Source organism: Uloborus diversus, chromosome 6, assembly GCF_026930045.1.
Source record: "Uloborus diversus isolate 005 chromosome 6, Udiv.v.3.1, whole genome shotgun sequence".
Lineage (NCBI taxonomy): Eukaryota > Metazoa > Arthropoda > Arachnida > Araneae > Uloboridae > Uloborus > Uloborus diversus.
In genome coordinates this window covers 134,386,759-134,407,433 of record NC_072736.1, presented here as the reverse complement: position 1 = coordinate 134,407,433, position 20,675 = coordinate 134,386,759, and the positions used below count along the sequence as shown (strand labels likewise).

General features: G+C 32.3%; 2 protein-coding genes across 2 annotated transcripts in view; one reads left to right on the top strand and one right to left on the bottom strand.

Annotated features, from left to right (window-relative positions):
- Positions 1-20,675, bottom strand: part of LOC129224565 (uncharacterized) — a 285,185-nt gene that overhangs the window by 149,170 nt on the left and 115,340 nt on the right. The window lies entirely within an intron of this gene.
- LOC129224566 (xylulose kinase-like) overlaps positions 1-20,675 on the top strand; it is a 68,223-nt gene that overhangs the window by 37,320 nt on the left and 10,228 nt on the right. The window contains exons 6-12 of the mRNA XM_054859043.1: positions 5,563-5,622; positions 5,806-5,887; positions 14,729-14,885; positions 15,001-15,116; positions 15,194-15,267; positions 18,360-18,456; positions 18,854-18,912. Of these exons, the coding sequence (XP_054715018.1) occupies positions 5,563-5,622; positions 5,806-5,887; positions 14,729-14,885; positions 15,001-15,116; positions 15,194-15,267; positions 18,360-18,456; positions 18,854-18,912 (645 nt within the window). The remainder of the gene's footprint in view (positions 1-5,562; positions 5,623-5,805; positions 5,888-14,728; positions 14,886-15,000; positions 15,117-15,193; positions 15,268-18,359; positions 18,457-18,853; positions 18,913-20,675) is intronic.

The following is a 20,675-nucleotide window of genomic DNA, read 5'->3' as shown; positions in this document are numbered from 1 at the left end:
TTCGAAGATTCGGCGAACATATCCAGTAGAAATTTCGGAACGCACTTCCCCGGCAATATCAATTGGCCGGACACAAAACAAGTGTTTCTTCACCTGGACTCATTCTAATTCCAGAACTTGGAAAATTCCAATACTTGAAAAGCAAGGTGAATATTCATCACCAGTTACACACCACTAAAAAACCCCCGCTAGCACCGCGGGGAAAAACCCCCTCCACACGTGAGCCGAACTAGGCTTCACGATCAAAACAAAACTGGGGATCGTTGAGAAGAGAGAGAGAGTGTTGCCACTCGCCTCAATATATATGTTTCATCAGCCAATGAGATTTCATGCCTCGATGACGTCACCACACTAACTTCTACTGCAACTATCACTCATTTGTTTATTCCACTGCCGCGAATATCCGTACTCGTCTCCATGGCACGAGCGGACAACAAGTGGAATTAATTCGAATCAATCAGGTGACAACTCAACTTTTTCTGAATCAACACATCGAGACATGCAATCTTCAATGGTTTTAGTAAACAGTCGCCATTAATTATAGCGTGGGGGAATTGTCAATTGAAGTGTCAGCACCAACTAGTTGAATTCTACTTTTACCAGACTGGGCTTAAAGTAGGTAACAATTAACTTTAAAATATTTTCTTTAAATTATCGGCTGTGGACCGAGGATAAAAATAAAATAATATTTTATGCCAACATGAACTGAGTCGGTTTTTTAAGTGTACTTTTTCGAACGTAGACAAAATGCATTTTTTTTTTGCAGAAAGCAAAGAGCAGAAAATGATTTCTTACTTTTGAAGTTGATAATAATTTTAATGTTTTATATCGTATTTGAATAAATAGCTAAAGTTTTACTGAGTGAAACTCGTAATTTCAATTTGGCGTAGTATTTTTTCATTTATATAAAAGGTCGAACACTGCTAACAGCAAAATCTACATTTCAGCTTACAATGAAAAACTTTTACTGCACAAAAAGGATTCCCTTGAGGTTTGAATTTTTAAATCTAATACTTTTTTTAATGCTTACATTATGCTTAGTTATCTGAATGGAGTCAATGCTTTAAAAAAAAAAGAAAGAAAGAAAGAACACCCTATGATTAATCGTCAATTTTTCTGAATAATAACTGTAGCCTGTGTAAAGGAGTTGAAACATCAAGGAGCATTCCCGTCGCATTGATTTTATTGCTGAACGTGAAAATAAGTGTTTTTTTTTTGAAAATTGACACACTTTCCCATAGCAGGCTGCTTTAACCGTTACAGCTTGAATGCCAGCATATGTTTTTCTTTTAATCAAACACTTAAAATTATTCAAAACCAAAACCAGTTGAATTGAGTTCAATTTTTAAATGTAATTTTTCGAACGTAGACAAAATGCATCACCTCCCCCCCCCCCCCCAAAAGCAGATTAGTAGAAAATGATTTCCTACTACTGCTATGAGAAAAATATACATTTTAGCATACAATGAAAAAGTTTTTCTGCATGAAAAGAACTCCCTTGAGAACTGAATTTTTAAATCTAATTCTTTTTTATGCTTACATTATGCTTAGTGGTCTGAGGAGAGTCAAATCTTGAAACAAAAAAGAAAGATCACCCTTCGATTAATAATCAACTTATCTGAATAATAACTATAGCCTGTATAAAGGAGTCAAAACGCCAAGTAGCTTTCTCGTTGTATTTATTTTATTCCCTTACGTGTTTTATCTGTTGTATGTTATGAGTACATGTAATGCGTAGTACAAACCTAAATTTGCTATAATGTCGGACAGCCCGAGCGGTCCCGAAAGTCAGCTAGTTTATAGCCGATTGCTCTACAGAAAAATTATCAACTTAACCGAACAACTAAGTCCAGTGCTTTTAAGCTTCATTTTAAAAAAAAGGTTAATTGTAGATTTTTTATTTATTTATTTATTTTTTTTTGACAAAAGAGACGCAAAACATTGGAAAATTGTATTAAAATTTTGCTTTAAAAAAATAATCTTCATAAGAACTACAGGCTGCATCAAGGTTATGCAACAGCAATGGGCATTTCCGAAACACTGATTTTTAGACCGTAAGTCTATTTTTTATCATTAGCCGGCTCGATAAGCTTTAAAATGAGAGGAGAATTTCTTCAAGAAATAAGAAAGTTCTCGCATACCGACAGAAAAATTGTTCATAGAAATAATATATAAGTTAAGATATTGAAGAGAAGTGTTTTTATTTTTTAATTATTTTACAATTTGTTATCTCAGGCTGCTTGAACCGTTATGGCTTAGGTCGCAGCACGTGTTCATCATTTAACCGAACGGTTGAAATACAAAATCAGTTGAACTAAGTTTGTTTTTTTAGCGTAGCTTTTTGAATGTAGTAAAAATGTGACTATCTATTTGTTTTTTGCTGAAAGAAGGAAAAAAATTGATATTTTATCCATTACAAATTGTTAGTAATTTTAATGTTTTACTTTGTATTCATAGTTTAACTAAATGAAAAGCGTAATTTCAATTTGTCTTAGATTTTTTTTATTTGTACAAAGGGTCAAAAACTGTCATTAGAAGAATCTACATATCAGTGTACGATTTATTTTTTTTAGAACAAAAAACCATTCCATTGTAATAAGATAAATAATACCTTTGTGCTGAATAGTAAAGTCAGACCAAACAACATAAGTAGAAGCACAAATTTGTAAATTACAGCAGACACGTGTTTCGGCGTTACAGGGAACGCCTTTTTCAATGCAAAAAATAATGAGCTTATGGATGAAAAGACATCCGACAAAAGTCTTGTCAGATGTCTTTTCATCCATAAGCTCATTATTTTTTGCATTGAAAAAGGCGTTCCCTGTAACGCCGAAACACGTGTCTGCTGTAATTTACAAATTTGTGCTTCTACTTACGTTGTTTGGTCTGACTTTACATTCCATTGTAGTCTGAAATCTTAAACCTGATAGTTATATTTTCGCTTACATTATGCTTTAGCTTTCTAACCCGAGCAAAAGCTTTAAAACCAAAAAAAAAAAATTTTTTCCCTCACTTCTATTTATTGTTTGTATGTGTTCAGGTACTTTGTGATATTTGTCTAATTTTTTGATGCAGGATCATCTGGGATGGGCCCGAACACTCGTTCTTCTGGTTACCATTCGAACGCTCTGCCGATCAAGATATTCAGCTCTGTTGGACACAGCGCGAGTTAAACTTATAAATTTAACAGAAAACCTCACTCCAGTGCTTTAAAACACATTTTTTGACAGGAAAAAAAAAACAATTTTTAGACTGTGGGTCTATCTTTCGTCAATAGCCTGCACAATAACCTTTAAAATGAGATGTAAGTCAAAGAAATCATTCAAGAATTGAGGGAGATCTCGCGTAGGAACAAAAAACAGGCTTTGGAAATAATATATAAGGATAATTAAATAAAAATAATTAATATATGAAGAAATATGAGTGAGTAAAAAGGTGAATGAATAGGAAAATAAGTGAATGAATGAATAAAGAGAAGTGAACTAAAAACTAGGTGAAGTTAACTAATAAATAAATACATAATGATTTAGTAAATGATTGAGTGAGTAAACAAAATAAATTATTTCACTTTGCCCCATCCACTTTGCTAAACTTTGTACTGTAGTTGTACAAAATATTTAAAATACAAATAAGCTTAATATGAACTAAATAACTATTGCTCCAAGGGTTAGAAGGTCACAATTAATATTTAAAATGTGAAAAACAAGAACTTTAGCATTTTTACTAATAAAAATAATTTTTGACTTATAACAATATATCACAATATGAGTATCAAATTTTGAAAATTTCCTTTGTTATCAAATGCTTGAATCCACAGCGTTATTTTTTTCCTGACTGGAGTAGACAACATGTACTACTACATAGTTAAAATATTACCAGATAGGTGGCATTAAAAGCAAAGTAAATATTTCATCATTTCCTTTCCCCACATTCCCCTACTTAGAAAAGCATTAAACAGCATGAACTATTCTTATCTTTAGTCTTTAAAAGGTTTTTAAAGTGGGTGATTTTCAAGAAATAGGTCAAGTTTCAATGTCGGTTACTCTGTAAGCCACAAGTTCAAAACTTTGACACATTTGCAGTCATACTCCTTATGGTGTAATTTTAGATCCAGGTTAGAAACCCAAGACACCTGATCAACTGTTAAATTAAACAGCCTCAAAGTTGATAATTAAAAAAAAAGTCAAAATTTAAGGTCAATTGCTCTGGGAGCCATAAGTCTTTATTTTTTTTATAACACTGTAGAAAAACTCCATGTGTATAGTTTTAGATTTAGATCAGAAACCCATGGTATCTAATCAACTTCTCTAACTAAGCAGTCTCAAAATTGATTATTTTGAAATGTAAGGTCCAGTGATGTTCCCATCCATTTTTCTGAGGGTATACTCCCATTAATCCACTACGCACAATTTGTGTATGTGATCATACACATAGTATATCATAATATGAAAATTTATGAAGCTTGAGGGTTTACGCTATATGTCTAAAAAATGTTTGAGAGTATACGGCATATATCTAGTATAATACCCTATGGGAACCCCACTGGAAAGGTCAAGGATTTTTGAATCAATTACTCTGTAAGCACAAGCCAGAAACTTTGAGATATAGCTGTATTTATACTCAATGTAGTGTAGTTTTAGGTCCAGTTTAGAAACCCATGGTGCCAAATTAACTTTTTTAATTGATAATTTAAAAAAAAGTTCAAATTACAAGTTAATTACTCTATAAGCCATTAGTCAATAACTTTGAGCAACAGCTGTAATTATACTCAATTTAGTGTAATTTTAGATTTGGATTAGAAATGCATATAATCTAATCAGATTGCTTTGTTAAGGGATCCCAAATTTGGTAATTTTGAAGAAAAAAAATAAATAAAAAGATAATAGCTTAATTTAGAATGATAAACCACTCCTATTAAATTTCAAAATAATATTAAATCTATTTTTCTAAAGGAAGAAGATAGAAAGGGAATGAGATTAATTCTCTGATAGATGAGTGTATTAGAACCACAAGAAAGCTACTAAATATCTTGATGTTCATAAGCCCATTTATTTTTGTGTTGCAATGTTTTACACATTTGAGCTTTTTTGGACGTTATATTTTTATGTTTTTACTTTTGATCATAAATTTATTTATTTATTTTCAAAAGTTTATTGCTTAATAGCATATACAAAATTTAGCTGTAATAATTTACTCAATTCAACTCAATTAAAATTCTCTTTCTAAAGTTCAGCATTGATTAATGATCATCACCAAGTCAAAGATAATGTAAGAAGCAAGTGAATCATTGTACATATTGCTGCATTATGTAAAGCATATATTGGGTGATAAAAATAAGCCCGTATTTCAATCCCCCCCCCCCCCCCAAGACCCATGAGCATGTAAACTTGGTCTAAAACTATATCACTTAGTATAATTGTAGCTGTGTCTCAAATTTTTTGACTTGTGGTTTACAGAATAATTGACCTTGAAGTAAGCAGTAAATGTTTTAATGCTACATACCTCATGAAAATCATGACAGCTTTTCTACCTGCATTCAATTAACGTTTTGGTCATTTTTAGGTTTGTGCTCCAAATCTTAGGGAGAAGTTAGGTGTTCCAGTACCCTCTTCAACTGTTTTAGTAAGTAGAGGCAGATATATTTATAAAAAATGTGTAGTGAATCATATATTTTTTTTTGCATGTCATTAAAAAAGTTTACAATACATTTGCAAATTAGGAAATTTAAAGATATTTCAAATAATTTTCAAGACATTTTATAATGATTAGATGACTTATGATAGAACCTTTCATTTCTGTTTCCAGGGTACTATTGCCCCTTATTTTGTGGATCGTTATGGTTTTGCTGAGACTTGTAAAATTATAGCATTTACTGGTGACAATCCAGGTAATACTCAAATATACTATTTCTCTTTTCTGTGCATTTTTTCCTTCACTTTTTCTAACTGTGCAGTTATTTTTTTAAAGTGCAAAAATGACTCAATTGACTCAATATTATTGATTTTTTTTTTTGCAAATGATCATTTTTAATTCATATTGTACAAACACAAAAGTGACGACCAGCAACAGGCTCTGGGCCCAGCTAGACTGGTCCTAGTCAATTTACAATCCCCAGTGAAGATCAATGGCCCTCTTAAAACTGTCTACTCCTTTGCTCATTACCACCTCTTCCGGTAAGCTGTTCCAAGGTTCCACTACCCTGCTAAAATAAAAATTTTTCCTAATATCCATGTTAGCCTGAGATTTAAATAGCTTAAAACAATGACCCCTTGTCCTGTTTTCAGTGCTAAACTTTAGCCCCGTAACATCTTTCGTTTTAATAAATTTAAACAGCTGAATCATGTCCCCTCGGTCTCTTCTTTGCTCAAGACTGTACATTTTTAGCCTTCTAAGCCTGGAATCATAATCTAAGTGGGAAAGTCCACTTATTAGCCTTGTAGCCCGCCTTTGAACCCTTTCCAATACATTAATGTCTTTCTTAAGATAAGGAGACCAAAACTGAACAGCATACTCCAAATGGGGGCTTACCAAACTTCTATATTCACCAAATATCCTAAATAAACAAACAAACCACTGACGTAGACCGGAAGTAGCGAGTCTTATTTCCGGTTAAGCGCCAATCTCCATTGCTAGAGATAGGTGTTCATAGCGAAAGCGATTTTGTTGTGCTTCTTTAAAAAGCAGAATAATGTCTTCTGTATATTTCAATGCATTAAATAAGAAAGACAAACTTAGTTATTGTTAAAAATTATCTTTCAATGGCTGTGACCTTACCGATCCTTTAGTAGATGGATGGCGAATCTATTGCTAACGATTGATGTTTACAGTGTTCAGGCAATTTTGTTTTCTTTCAGTTCTAGGTAGAATCATGTCTTTTGCGTATTTTAATGCATGAAATGAGTATAATAGGCTTTGCTATTCTCAAAAATTGTCGATCAACGGATCTGATTTTCCTGATCCTTTAAATACAGAAATAAGAAAAAAAAAACGAGTCTTCGTTTGTCAATCATTACCGCGATTTCAATGATAAGCATTTATGAATACCTCCTAAACAGAAATAAAGTTGATACAAAGTCTGCTTTCAAGAATCACAAATCTACTGGATTGCAAGTACGTTGTGAATTGTAATTCCTATTCTTAAGTTGAAGCTATTTTTTCAAAGATGGAAGCTTTTCTGCACTGTGTTCACACAGAATGGCTATGACAGGGAGTTTTGGTGTCATATTCAATCAATTCTCCTGTTGTAGCTTTTCAGTTCACGCACACTTATTACAGTTGCTACCTAATTTTCAGGTTTGATATTTAATATATTTTATTACATATTTGTTCATCACTTTTTTTTTGTTTAATCAACTTGCTTCTGTAGCAAGATTGATAGGCATAAAAAAAAATTGAAAGATAACAAAATTTAAATTTAATCTCCGAGTGCTTTCTCCTGCGTTAAAATTGCTTTGAATGTAATACCAATAGCTGTACTATGATACTATACTATAACTTTAATAAATGTGTTTGTTTACCGATTGTCGAATATCTAAATTTGTTTACAATTACAGCGCCTAATATTAAAGTACCGTCAATAACTCGAAGTCCCAAGAGACGGGCTAAATGGTTCGAGTTATTGATAGTTCGAGCTATGGGAAGTTTTTTTCTCATGAGGTAATGAATAGTGGTTCTTTATTTTAATCACACAAATCAAACTGTTTGAAACCCGTCAAAACACTGGAAACTTTCAGCTTTGCAGGAAGCAAATAAAAAATTGTTCAGGTTGAGTTTTTCTAATAATCAGTTTAATATAGATCAATATAGATCTTCACACATTACAGTAAAAATACAAAGCTGATGAAATTAAGGTGAATGTTTCCAGCTCGTAAATACCTCGCACAAAGTGTGTTTACTACATAATATTCATTAAGATTCAATCCTTTCGCTTTAAAGCATTGGCTTTGATTCGACGATCAGGACCTTTAGAAATTTGAACATCTTTATTTCTGACATCTTATTTGCTCCTGTCCTCATGCTGTACCCGAAAGCAGAACAACATCCCCTCTTTTTACGAAAATTTTGCGCCTTTGAAATTCATGATTAATTTAAAAAATTCAATCAAATTACAGATACGTAAACAGAGCAATTCGTCGTAAGAAGCAATACACATAAGACTTCCGCCGGAAGTTTTGAGTGACCCCGTGCATCCCTGCCACCTAGTGTTCAAAAGAGTAAGCGTGGCTTGGAATTTGGTGAATAAGGGCAGAAGAACTTCTTTAGATTTATTTGAAATAGATCTATTGATAAACCCAAGCATCTTATTGGCTTTGTTGCTAGCAATGCTGCACTGTTGGCTAAACTTTAAATCCTGACTTATTAGGACCCCCAGATCAGTAACTTTGTCTGCCTGACTAATGACTGAACCTTGCAAATAATAACTTGTACACTTATTTCCATGCCCTAAATGTAGCACTTGACATTTCCCAACATTAACAGCCATACCCCATTTATCAGCCCACTCCGTAATATGATCTAGATCCTCTTGCAGCTGATTTGCTTGTTCTTCATTTTCTACAGTCCCCATAACTTTGACATCATCAGCAAAACAATTCATGTTCCCAGAAATATTTTTGTGAATATCGTTCATACCTTAGCAAAGATATTTGCTGTTTTTATTAGCTTACTGTTCTTTAAACATTCAAACGAAAAAAGAAAAGAAAGTTGAAAATTATGAAAGGAAATAAAAATCAAAAATAAACTATGTATGAAAAATAATTAGCACAAAAAATTCAAAATTAATTGTTTGAATTAGTATTTATGAAAATGCAAAAGTGACAACCAGCAACAAGCTCTGTATGCAGCTAGTCTGGTCCTAATCAATTCATCAATCCCAAGTGAAAATCAAGGGCCACTTAAAGCTATCCACCTTCTTGATCATTACCGCCTCTTCCAGTTAACTGTTCCAAGTATATACTATCCTACTGAAGTTGTAAATTCTCCTTTCTTCTGGATTAGCTTGAAATTCAAATAGCTGAAAACACTGACCTCCTTGCCATCCATGCAAAAATGTAAACCATTACCACTCTTCATTTTAATAGATTTAATCAACTGAATCATTTCTCATCTGACTCTCCTTTGCTTGAGACTATACATATTAAGCCTTTTAAGTCAGATATCATAATTTAAATCATAAAGTGTCATTATTAGCCAAGTAGTCTTCCTTTAAACCCTTTCTAATAAAGAAATATTTTTTTTGTGATAAAGAGACCAGAACTGAACATCATACTCCATATGAGGTCCTACCAAACTTGTGCATAAAGGCGTAAGAAAGATCTAAGAATTTTTCAAAATAGATCTACAAATAAATCCAGCATTCCATTGAAAAATTAAAATCTTGAATGCTCTCTTTTGAGGGGGTTCATTCCTGAGAGAATTTTGGAAGTTTTCTCATGAAAATTCTCTCTTGAGGAAGGGAGGGGGAGGGGGGATTGTCTTTCAAAAGTCCCCTTTTGGAGAGCTCTCAGGGATTCAAGGTGATGAAGCCCCCCTTCCTTCATGTGTTTGCTGGAAAAATATTTTGATTCAGGTAAAACCTTTTTGTTCACTAGAACTTCATTAGTACTACATCTTGGTTCCCATTGGTAATTCCTTTAATTTGAGCAAATTTTAATTCAGTTTTGGATGGTTAGAAAATCACTTTTTTTTTCTTTGGAACATTCTCGAACTTTTCTAACTCATTATAAATCTAATAAATGTAATTCAGGCATACTTTACTAGCATTAACTTTCAGTCATTGGTTGGAACTTATATGCTACAAGTAACAAAATTTTTTGTGCAGTTTGCAGTGAGTAATGCGAACAATAAAGTACCACTTTGTAATGATTCCTACAGACTACTTTTTACATTAGTTCTGTGAAAATAGATAAGGTTCAAATGCAACAATTCTGATTTGCACTTATCTTGCACAAGTGCAGCAGCGGACTCGATAAGAACGTTTACATGGTTAGGGGAAATTTGGGAAATTGTGTTTTTAAAGGGAATTAACTAGCTTTAAAACACTTAAGAAAATCAGATATTTGATAATTTTCTGCCATTTCTCAAATTAAATATTGGCTATCATTTCCGGAAAAGTTTTTGGTTAACAGTCAGAAGTCTAGCAGTTTAGTTCAACCCTCTTATCTAAACACTAAAAAATAAAAGCTGATATAATGTGAGACATTGCCTGACCATTAACTACTAATCAATTTGGAGAAGGTGAAAATTGCAGCATACACTCATATCTCAATTCGCAAATTTGAGTTTAAAAAAAAATTAAGAAGACTACAAGAAATTAAAAAAAAACAATTTCATAGATATTGATTCAGCTGAAAAGCAACATTTAAAGAAGAAAAAAAAACATAGTCATGAATACAAACTGCTTTCAAAACTCTTGATTGCAAAAACAAAACCTTTTCCTACACCAGTGAGAAACTGCATTTCTGTACATTTTATTTTATTTATTTATTTATTTATTTATTTATTTTTTGCAAAAAGGTGTTAGGGTATTTTCTTTTGTTTTTTTAGTATAATTTCTATCTGTGCATTTTTTAAGTTCAAAAATAAGTATATAAAAACATTTAAAAAAGTTAACAGTTTGATGTAATAATAGTTACCTTATAAATGCATAGTTTCAGGTCACCAAATTTGGCGTCTTATACTATAATGTTCCCTATTTGAACAAGACAATTTATTATTGCTGTGTGTTCTAAACCAGTTTTACAAGTTTTCTTTTTATTTTCTACCTTTTAAATTTTTTAACGTGAGTGTAAATGGAACCTTCAGCTAAATACCATCATATAAAAGTAGTTAAGTAGTAACTGCAATTCAAAAGTAGTTTGCATTTACTATATAAAAAATAGTTATTGTTAACTGTATTTTTAATAAAGTAGTTATTGTTAAAAGCAAAAAAAAAGTATTTTTTATCACTCCTTTCATTATATTATTCAAGGTCTACTAGAAAAGGATCCTCCCTTTTTTTGTGCAAAGATTTGAAGCAGGCATGCTTACGTGAGCTGACCTTAAACCTTTGTGTGCATGTATGAATTTTTCTCATCTGCCAATAGCGTCAGTCAGTGGCAAAGAGTTTGACTGAGGTAATGTATAGTGTTCGTGTTGGATATTTTAAGTTCGAATAAGATGATGGGATAACTGAAACTGCAACAAGTTTCATCATTGGAGGACAGCCAAGTGGAAATCATTTGGAAGTTGCAAACGACAGTCAGTGATGATTTTCCAGTACATTTCAAGCTCTTTTTGGCAAAAATCCTGACTTCTGTAGCTCAACAAACATCATTATCTCTTGGTATGTCCCCTGCATTTTCAGGCTGTTCCACTAACTCAAGAAGCCATTGAAAGGTAGAAGATCAAAAACAAACGGACATTGTGACTGCAACAGCTGCTGTGCAAAACTCCATTCTGAAAAAGGTCTTCTTGGAATGCTTCCAACAATGAAAACATCACTGGAAAAAGTGGCTGCCATTGGACCAATAAGAAGACTAGTTTGAAGAGAATTAGGTTTTCAACAGTCTAGTTTCACCAATGTGTTTTCTTTGGTCAAAAGATAGATGCTTTTCCAACAGATGTTGTATGTAGATACATAAAGAATATTTTAATTTGCCCATTTTAATATTATGTTTAAGCAGTTAAACTTAAAAAAAACCTTTTCCAACACTCCTTACTAATGCAAAGCTTTAGGATTGCCATATAATTCAGACAAAGTTGAGAATTCTTCCAGTGCTGGAACTCAAGGCTGGGTCATCTGGGTGAAAGACTAAGACCAAAATTCCACAGAATTTTATATGAAAAATTAGCAATGCAAGAAGTAAAATGTTTAGAAAGTGAAATGCAAAGACATTGTAGCATGCATTTTCTCTTCCTCCTCCTTCTCTTTTTTTTTTAATTCATAAAGAAAAGGGCACCAATAGATGCATGGTGTTTTCATTAAACTATTTACGGCCCTATTCTCAATACCGTCACAGCGCGGAGATAAAACTCGGCTCCCCAAAACTGAGACCTAAGGAAAAACTAGTTTCGAACACGGTGCGTATTGTCCAAGTCGTGTGAAGCACAAATTACGTTAGCCGAGTTTGAACTGGAGTAGAAATGAAATGGCTGTCGTCATTGGATAGAGTGACTCACGTGACATTTCTACCTAACTGCATTATACGTGGTAGCTAAATTCGCACGCTGAAGAATGATTGACATGTTGGGATTAGCGAAATGGAACTAGTTCATGCAATTATTTTTTATTAGACTCAATTTGAAATTTAAAGACATCAATGCATTTTTTTAAAGTTTCTGGAAAGAAACTTAAAGAGTTATTTCATCTTGTTATTAATTAAATGTTTATTTCATCTTGTTATTAATCAAGATGAAATAAAAACTAATTCAATAATATAGTCATGTTCTTTGCAAGGGTTTCATCTGGGTCGGGCTGCAATTTACAAAATCGCCCCCCCCCCCTTCAAAAAGATGTTTTATGTAAATGTGAAGTTCGTGCAATTTTTCAGAAACAAATCATTTTTATTTTGGTGTTGTAACTATAGTTGTAATTAAAAAATGAGTTTAATTACGAATAAATTCTATGTAAAATTTGCCCTTGACGCATATGTAACGTGCCCCGTCCAAGTGGAGAATACCAGTGTAAATCTGCAAAGTGTATTTATGAAACCATTGCAGTTAGAATTTACAATATTTTAAGTTTTTGAACCCAATTATAGTGTTGAATATTTATGTCAGTAAAACTACCATAGGAATTGGAGGTCTGTAAAATAATTTTTAGCATATATCATTGCAATTCAAAAGTTGATATTGACAGTGTTTTAAAACTAGACTTTGGGACTTTCTGCTTAGACGCCAACAATAAACACGGTTCCTCTTGTTTATGGGTTCCCTTTACAGCCTCAGACATGCTGTACTAGGTGGGAGAATATGCATAAAACTCCAGCTATAGGCATGCTCAGTGTGACACATAAATCTAGGTCAACATTTTATTTTTTCATGAAAATTGTATCTGGATGATTGTAGTGTATTTTGAAAATATATAATTACAGTAAAATTAAATAAGAGAAGGAGAGGCTCAACAGAACTGAGCATTATGAACAGACGATTATTGTACATACTTGCTGCATGTCAGTAGAAAGTTTTGTGTTTTTTACTATATTCATTTTATTAATTCAAAATGAAAAAAATAAACAAATAAAAAATAAAGAAAGTGTGAAGGACTTACTCAAATAACTGTTTAGTGTTCCTTTATTTTTAAGCATAAATATTTCTGTTTTTTATGTTTAAATATGTTGAAATAATGTTTTTGAATGGTTTAAATTTGCTTAAAAAATTCCTCATAGTTCAAATTCATTAAAGCATGATAAATATAAAAGGGAATGGTTTCCTAACTACCTAATGTTTTTCTCAATTTCTATGCAAAAATTGTTTTGTTTTGATGTAATTACTTTATAAATGAAAAGGAACATTTTATAAGATATTGAGCCAAAGACCTATTTTAGCTAATGCTACAAAATGAAGTTTTTCATTGGGAGAAAATTAATTGATTCATTGTGTTACAAGCATGTGATTATGTTTTTTTAACTGCAGTGCTCAAGATTTTTTTGATGACTACAAATATTCATCAGTTTTGAAGTCTATATGTGAATGAATTTTTAGTTATCTTATAGAAGCTCTCAGAAATTTGGTCATTGTTAAAGTGCTTTGTATTATGATTGTTTACTTAAATATTCATCTGTCTTTTTCTCTAAACAGCGCCATTTGTACAAGGCAGGGAATAGCATGCACTATGACAAGGGAATGACACTAAGAGGAAATAATACATTCTGCTGAAGGTATTAATTCTCAGAGAAAAGGAAACACTATAATTTTAAAAGATCTAGTGTGGTGGATTGCAAAAAGTAGTTATTGTGGTCATTTATTTCCCTTACATGTGACAGGGGAAAGACAAAAAATAAAAGTAACTTATATATTGTCATAACTACATACAACACAAATTAATATGACTCAAAGTAAGGTGCAAAACCTCCATACAAACAAGAGTCTATCACTCATTGAGTTATTGTTACAAAATGAAATTAATTTTTAGAGACAAGGCAATGACAGTCATTAACAATATACTTAACAAGATTTAACTTGAGGTCACCCAACTAGACTTGACTCTGTATGGTTGCAAAAAGACCCAATTAAGATTATTTCTATAATGAGGCCACAGTTCAAAGACTAAATTATGGGCTAATACAACCATTACCAGATGTGAGAATCATTAATTCCATTCCTTGACAGGGGAATGACAACAAAATCAAAGTACATTTTTGTTATTTTTTTTTCAAAATGGTTCAAAACTTAAAAAGTCTTTATTTTTTTATTTATTATTTTTCTATTTTACAACATTGCATAGCAGTTGTTAACAGCTAAAACAACAATTTATTTACAAATATGTATGACTTCCTAAGTTTTTAGAACTAATTTTACTTTAAGATGGGGGTATGGACACACAGGAGAATGACAGTTTTCATGTAAAAAATATTTAAATGAATAATAATTATAGAGAGTTTGTTTTAGACTATTTTACAAACATAAAAACATGTTATTAAAGCATTCTAGCATCAATTTCATTTCTATGCAAGTTAGTTTGTCATTTTTGGAACAAGGACAAGAATGTCACAGTTTAGAGAAAATGACTCATATGTTTTTTTTTCAGCTTCCCTTGCTGGAACTCAGTTAAACAAGGGAGATATGGCAATCAGCTTAGGTACTAGTGACACGGTTTTTCTTTGGCTGACTGAATATAGGCCTTCTTTAGATGGGCACATTCTTTGCAACCCATTAACCAGCAAAGATTTCATGGCATTATTATGGTAATTTTACTCACATTATTTAGTTGAACTTTTAATATTATACTGTGACATTAATTTGTCTTCTCTTTTTAACAAATATTTTCTGTCCTGTCTGTAATGAATTTTCTTCCTTTAGTTTTAAAAATGGTTCTTTTACAAGAGAAAGAATAAGAGATGATTGTGCTGATGGATCATGGCAATTGTTTAGTGATCTTTTAGATAGCACACCTCGAGGGAATTTCGGTAACATAGGTAATTTTTTATTATTATCTGCAAATACACGAACTGTTTTTAGATATGTGGAAAAACTTAATATGTTTCTTTTTTAGGAATGTACTTTGACATGATGGAAATAGTTCCACCTATGATTGGAGATTATCGATTCAATAGAAATAATGAATTGGTAGGTATTAGCATATTCTCCAAACCAAATGATATACACATCTCCAAATATTACCTACAAAACTGTTAAGCATTATACTTCATGATCTTTTTTTGAATGATCTTTCTTCATTTATTTTTCAATTTATGAGGCACATTAAGACTTTGTACATTTTTATGTTCTTTCTTTACATCTCCTTCTTTCTTGATGTGTATACATACGCTCATGTTTGTGAAAATTGCAACAACATGAAGGACTCATTGGAAAAGGATAAAATTTATTGCACATATTACTCATAGTGCTACAAATAAACGATCAAAATTACAGATCAATGAAATGAAAATAAATTGCATAAATTAATACTGAATGTAGCTACCCCTCGCCTCTACGTGAGCCTGTATACGTTTTGGCATCAAATCATAGAGGTTCTGAATGTCACGATTGGGAATAGCATCCCATTTGGCTTCAATTTGAAGCCAAAGTTCTTCCATACCAACTACAGACGAGACACATGGGTGAGTCTCCGACCAAAGTAATCCGAGACAGGTTTGACGGGTGTCATATCTGGAGAACGGGCAGACCAAGGAAGTAGCGTAACCTGTCATGAACCGAAGAACACTTGTACGTTACGTGCAATATGTGTGTGCAAAGCAACCAAACAAATAAATCGGGCAAATATAAACACCAATCAAACAACAAGCAGACAAGGTTACATAACAAAATAGATAATTTACGTAGATGAAACCAGAACTCCTCAGCAGTGGAAGCTTCATATTAGGGTCAAAAGACCAAAAATTACACTAAAAACTAAATGGAGGATGTCCAGCTCCGAAAAAACTAGCATTCAGGAATACATTTGGCTAATGTGGAAAAAAAATGCAAATTTCTGGAACTAAGACCTAAATATACACTGTGGTTTCATCTCGGTTATTAGAAGCCAAAGGCTATCAATAATAACCCTCCATCATACCTCCAGCAAAAATTCAAAAGTCTTACCTATGTGTCCGGGTGCAAACTAAAATCCACAATCAGCATGTCAGTACTCATGCCAGTCGATAAAAATAAAATAGATCCATTCAAATAAATAATAAGGATCATCCGTTAAAAGCAGGTCCATAAATCGTGCAGGGTTGATCAAAAAACAAATTTCAAAATGCATCATTAACTGTCCACACGTGTGGTTTCTCAAAGTTAAATCATAAGAATGAATAGTTAGACAGTTACAGTGAAGCAAAATGTCGATTAAAGACTATGCTAGCGAAAATGTTTTTTATGAGAATGTTTGGGAAATTGTTTTTAAGTAGTTTATTTTTTAACTATATTCATTTCTTGGTTGAATGCTGTAATTGTGTTGCAAATTCTTTTGATTTTGATGGCTTGCAAAACAATGATGCCAATAAAAACTTTTTTACTGAGGCAAGAAGAAAAACTTTGCAGACAGTTAACTTTGAATTGAAATTCGTGTCTTTTATCATAAATTGTGGTTTTACAGTTGGAGTCAATATTAATCTTTATGTCAAAAAATTTAAAAACTTTACTATTAGAACTTTTCTTTTTTAATGTTAGGGAGTTATGATAATTTTTTTTGTGCTCAATTCAGAAAAATTGAAGTAGTTGATTCATCAGTTGATAAATCATCGATATATCTGCAACAATAAGGTGTAGAACCAGGATTATCAATAGAAAATTTTCTTTCATAAAATAACAGAAAAAGGTTTGCTAGGGTAGAACTAAAATTAGCATCCATTGCAATACCATTAATTTGTTGAAAGCATGAATTGCCATTTTTGAAACTGTTGTTAAAGATGCAAAATTTAAAAAGTTTGAGAAATAATTTCTCGTTAATATTGAGTGAAGTACTGACTGTTTTGAAAAGTTCAGTAACTGAATAGAAGTTCATTGAGTGGAGTGTTGGTATTTCATGTTTATCTTTTTAATTGTATAAAATACAATTCTTCTGGTAAGTTATAACTACCACAGATGCATTAATGTTGTAACAAATTCAATTTGGTTATACGCTTCAAATTTGCACTAAAATTTTGTCTTTTACTTTACATTTCTAGTATTTATAATATTGTGTAAATACTGCTTAGTTTTTGTTTAAAAAATTCTGCACACTTTTATGTTTCTTTTGTATTTTCACTATTTTTTCTCATTTACAGTGATATGATTCATTCTGTCATTTATTTAAGTACATTTTTATGTGATGGTTTTCTTTGTTCATTATTTTCACAAATCATTTGCAAGTAACGTCCAACAAAGTTTAGGTTATAGTTAGGGTTGTAAGTTTGTCATGCTATGGATATTTCCATGATGCTTTCCACATTTTTTATAGCATTTTCTAAAAATCTATGATTTTTTCAAATTATTGATTTGTGCAAAAAATGTTTGAATTTGAAATATATTACTTACATTTTTATCACCATTTATATTCTTCTAAAGTTACAAAATTATTAATGCATCATGAAAATAATATTATCCTGTTCTATTATATATTTTGTTTTTTATACTATGGCCATTATTGCAGACATCATAAATTATATTGCATTTGTGCTCCCATGAATTTTGATCTATTTTTTTTCTCAACATACTTGTAATCCTAGTCATAGTTGTTCTCTAGATATTTTTGTTTCTGTCAAAATAGTTATGATTGTTATTACATGCATATTCAATTTTCTTCTTTTGTTTATTTTGTATTAACAAATGCAAGTATTTTTCACACATCTGTTTCAATATTAAATTACTCAGCTTTATATTAAAAGGGTTCATAGTTCTAATGTAACTTAAACACAATATTTACAAAAGAGATAGATGTTTTAACCCTGTGGACTATTTAATTTTTTTTTTCCTGTCAAATATGTTAATTAAAATTTCAGTTCTGCACCACAAATCATTTTTAAGGTTATTTTCTTTTTCAGCAAATCTCTAAGATTTTTATGATTTTCATTTCAATATCAGCATATTTTTTATCTTTATTGAAGGAATTTTTGTCTTGTTCATGTTTGAAATTAAACTAAAGCATAAATTGTTTATTTCAAAAGTACTTTTGGAGTAAATTTTTTATTCAGTGTTTTCATTTCACTTATTATTATTATTAATTTTTCTAAATCCAGGTTCAGCGATTTTCAAAAGAAGTTGAAGTAAGAGCTCTTATTGAGGGTCAATTTCTTGCAAAAAGAGTTCATGCTGAAAATGTGGGATTTACAATAGGTATCAGATTATTTTTCAATCTTCATTGTATTCTTTCAACAATGTTCATTTTAATGATTGAAATATTCTTACTGATGCTTGAAACTACTCAACATGACATTTTTATTTTTACCTGAAATGGTTTACATACTTATCTAATGAAGTATATAAAGCTACAACTTAATATTTTATTTAGCACGACCAACTTAACTCAAATAGTAAATTTATAATACAATTAGTTTAGTTTAGGATAAGAAATATTCCAAGAAAATGCATTTGTAATAGATACTGAATAACTATTGCTAGTGTAACTTGCTATGAACTTTAAAGTTATATGAAATATAAAGTTTAATTATGTGATATATAAAGCTTTGTTTTGTAATCGTCAAAAACTAAAATATTATTTACTTAATTTTAGGTTCTAAGTCCAAAATTATTGCTACTGGTGGGGCATCAGCTAACCAAGCAATTGTACAGGCTAGTATCTTAATAATCCCTTTAAGTGCTCTAATAAATTTCTTCTGCAATAATGTTTACGCTTATAAATATTGCTTCAGTTCATTTAGAAAGTATAAAACCACAAAAGAATTGTTGCATTTCTGCAGCAATAAATTCTTGCAATTCTGCAAGATATAATGTTCTAATTTGTTGTATGTGATTTAAATATCAATCATGAAGCACTTTCTGTTCTATTTGCAACTGTAAAAATTATTTTAACTGTGGCCAAAATCAATATTTTTTGCTGTAAAATTGTAGATTTTGATCAAATTTAAATCTTATGATTTCCAGAAGCTTCCAATTAGAAATTGCAAACAAACCTGAGAAAGTTAACACACACACACACACACACACACATATATATATATATATATATATATATATATATATATATATATATATATATATATATATATATATATATATATACACAGGGTGATTCTGAATTCATCATCAATATTTGGTGGGGAGGTAGGGAATAGGAAAAGAACACTATTTCACATAGGAAAGCATGGGCGCAGACGTCATGTAGTAGGGCAATATGAATCCGGTTAAATGATGGAAAGAAAACATAACAAGAAAGTGGTAAGAGAAAAAACATTTATTTGTGCATCTTTTGTACAGACTTACAAGAGGTGCTTGAAATTCTGACCATTTGCTAGATTACATGCCTCACAACGACGTTGCATGGACAACCGAACTTTCTGGAATATGCCTGGCGTTTCCCGGATGTTTGCGGCGGCAACCGATATGCGTGCTACAAGGTCCATATCACTGGCAACAGGGGTCTTGTACACCATGGTTTTCATGGCACCCCATACAAAGAAGTCTATTGGAGATAAATCCGGTGACCGTGGTGGCCAACAAACCGGTCCACCGCGACCAATCCATTGAGCTCCAAATTTTCTGGTCAGGTAACAACGCACATCATTTGCGAAATGTGCTGGAGCGCCGTCATGCTGGAACCACATTCGCCGGAGAATAACAGCAGGAACCTCGTTCATAAGACCCGGTAACACAGTCTGAAGAAATATGAGGTAGTTTGCGCAATCTAAACGGGATGGTAGTAAATACGGTCCCAGCAAACAGTCGCCGACGATCCCAGTCCACACATTGACGGCAAAGCGTTGTTGCGCAGCTCGAACTCTCGTACCGTGTGGATTCTGATTAGCCCACACATGCGAATTGTGTGTGTTGAAGACACCTTCACGAGTGAAGGACGCTTCATCTGTGAAAAGAACATACGTTGGGAAATTGGGATCAACGGCTGTTCTCTGCATGAACCACTGACAAAAAGTAACACGCTTGGGATAGTCCTCTGCTTCCAGTAACTGCACTGTGTGCAAATGAAAAGGATGTAAACGTTCCTCGTGTAGTATCCGCCACACTGACAATTGTGAAACTCCAAACTGGAGAGCAATACCTCGTGTGCTAGAACTTGGCTGTTCTTCGATAGACTGTAGGACAGCTTCCTCGACTGAAACTGTCCGTGTTGATCGGCGCCTGCCTCGATCAACATTAATACCAGCAAATGATCCAGTTTCGCACAGTTGTCGATGCACACGTGAAAACATTTGATGCTGTGGCACGCGCCGGTTGGGGTAGCGCTCTGCATACATTTGCCTAGCTCTAAGACAACTTTCTCCTGCGGCACCGTAAGTTAGATGCATATCTGCAAGTTCTTGAAACGTGTACCGGTTCATGTTACTTCTGCGAAGTCACCTTGTCGAATGACGACTGGC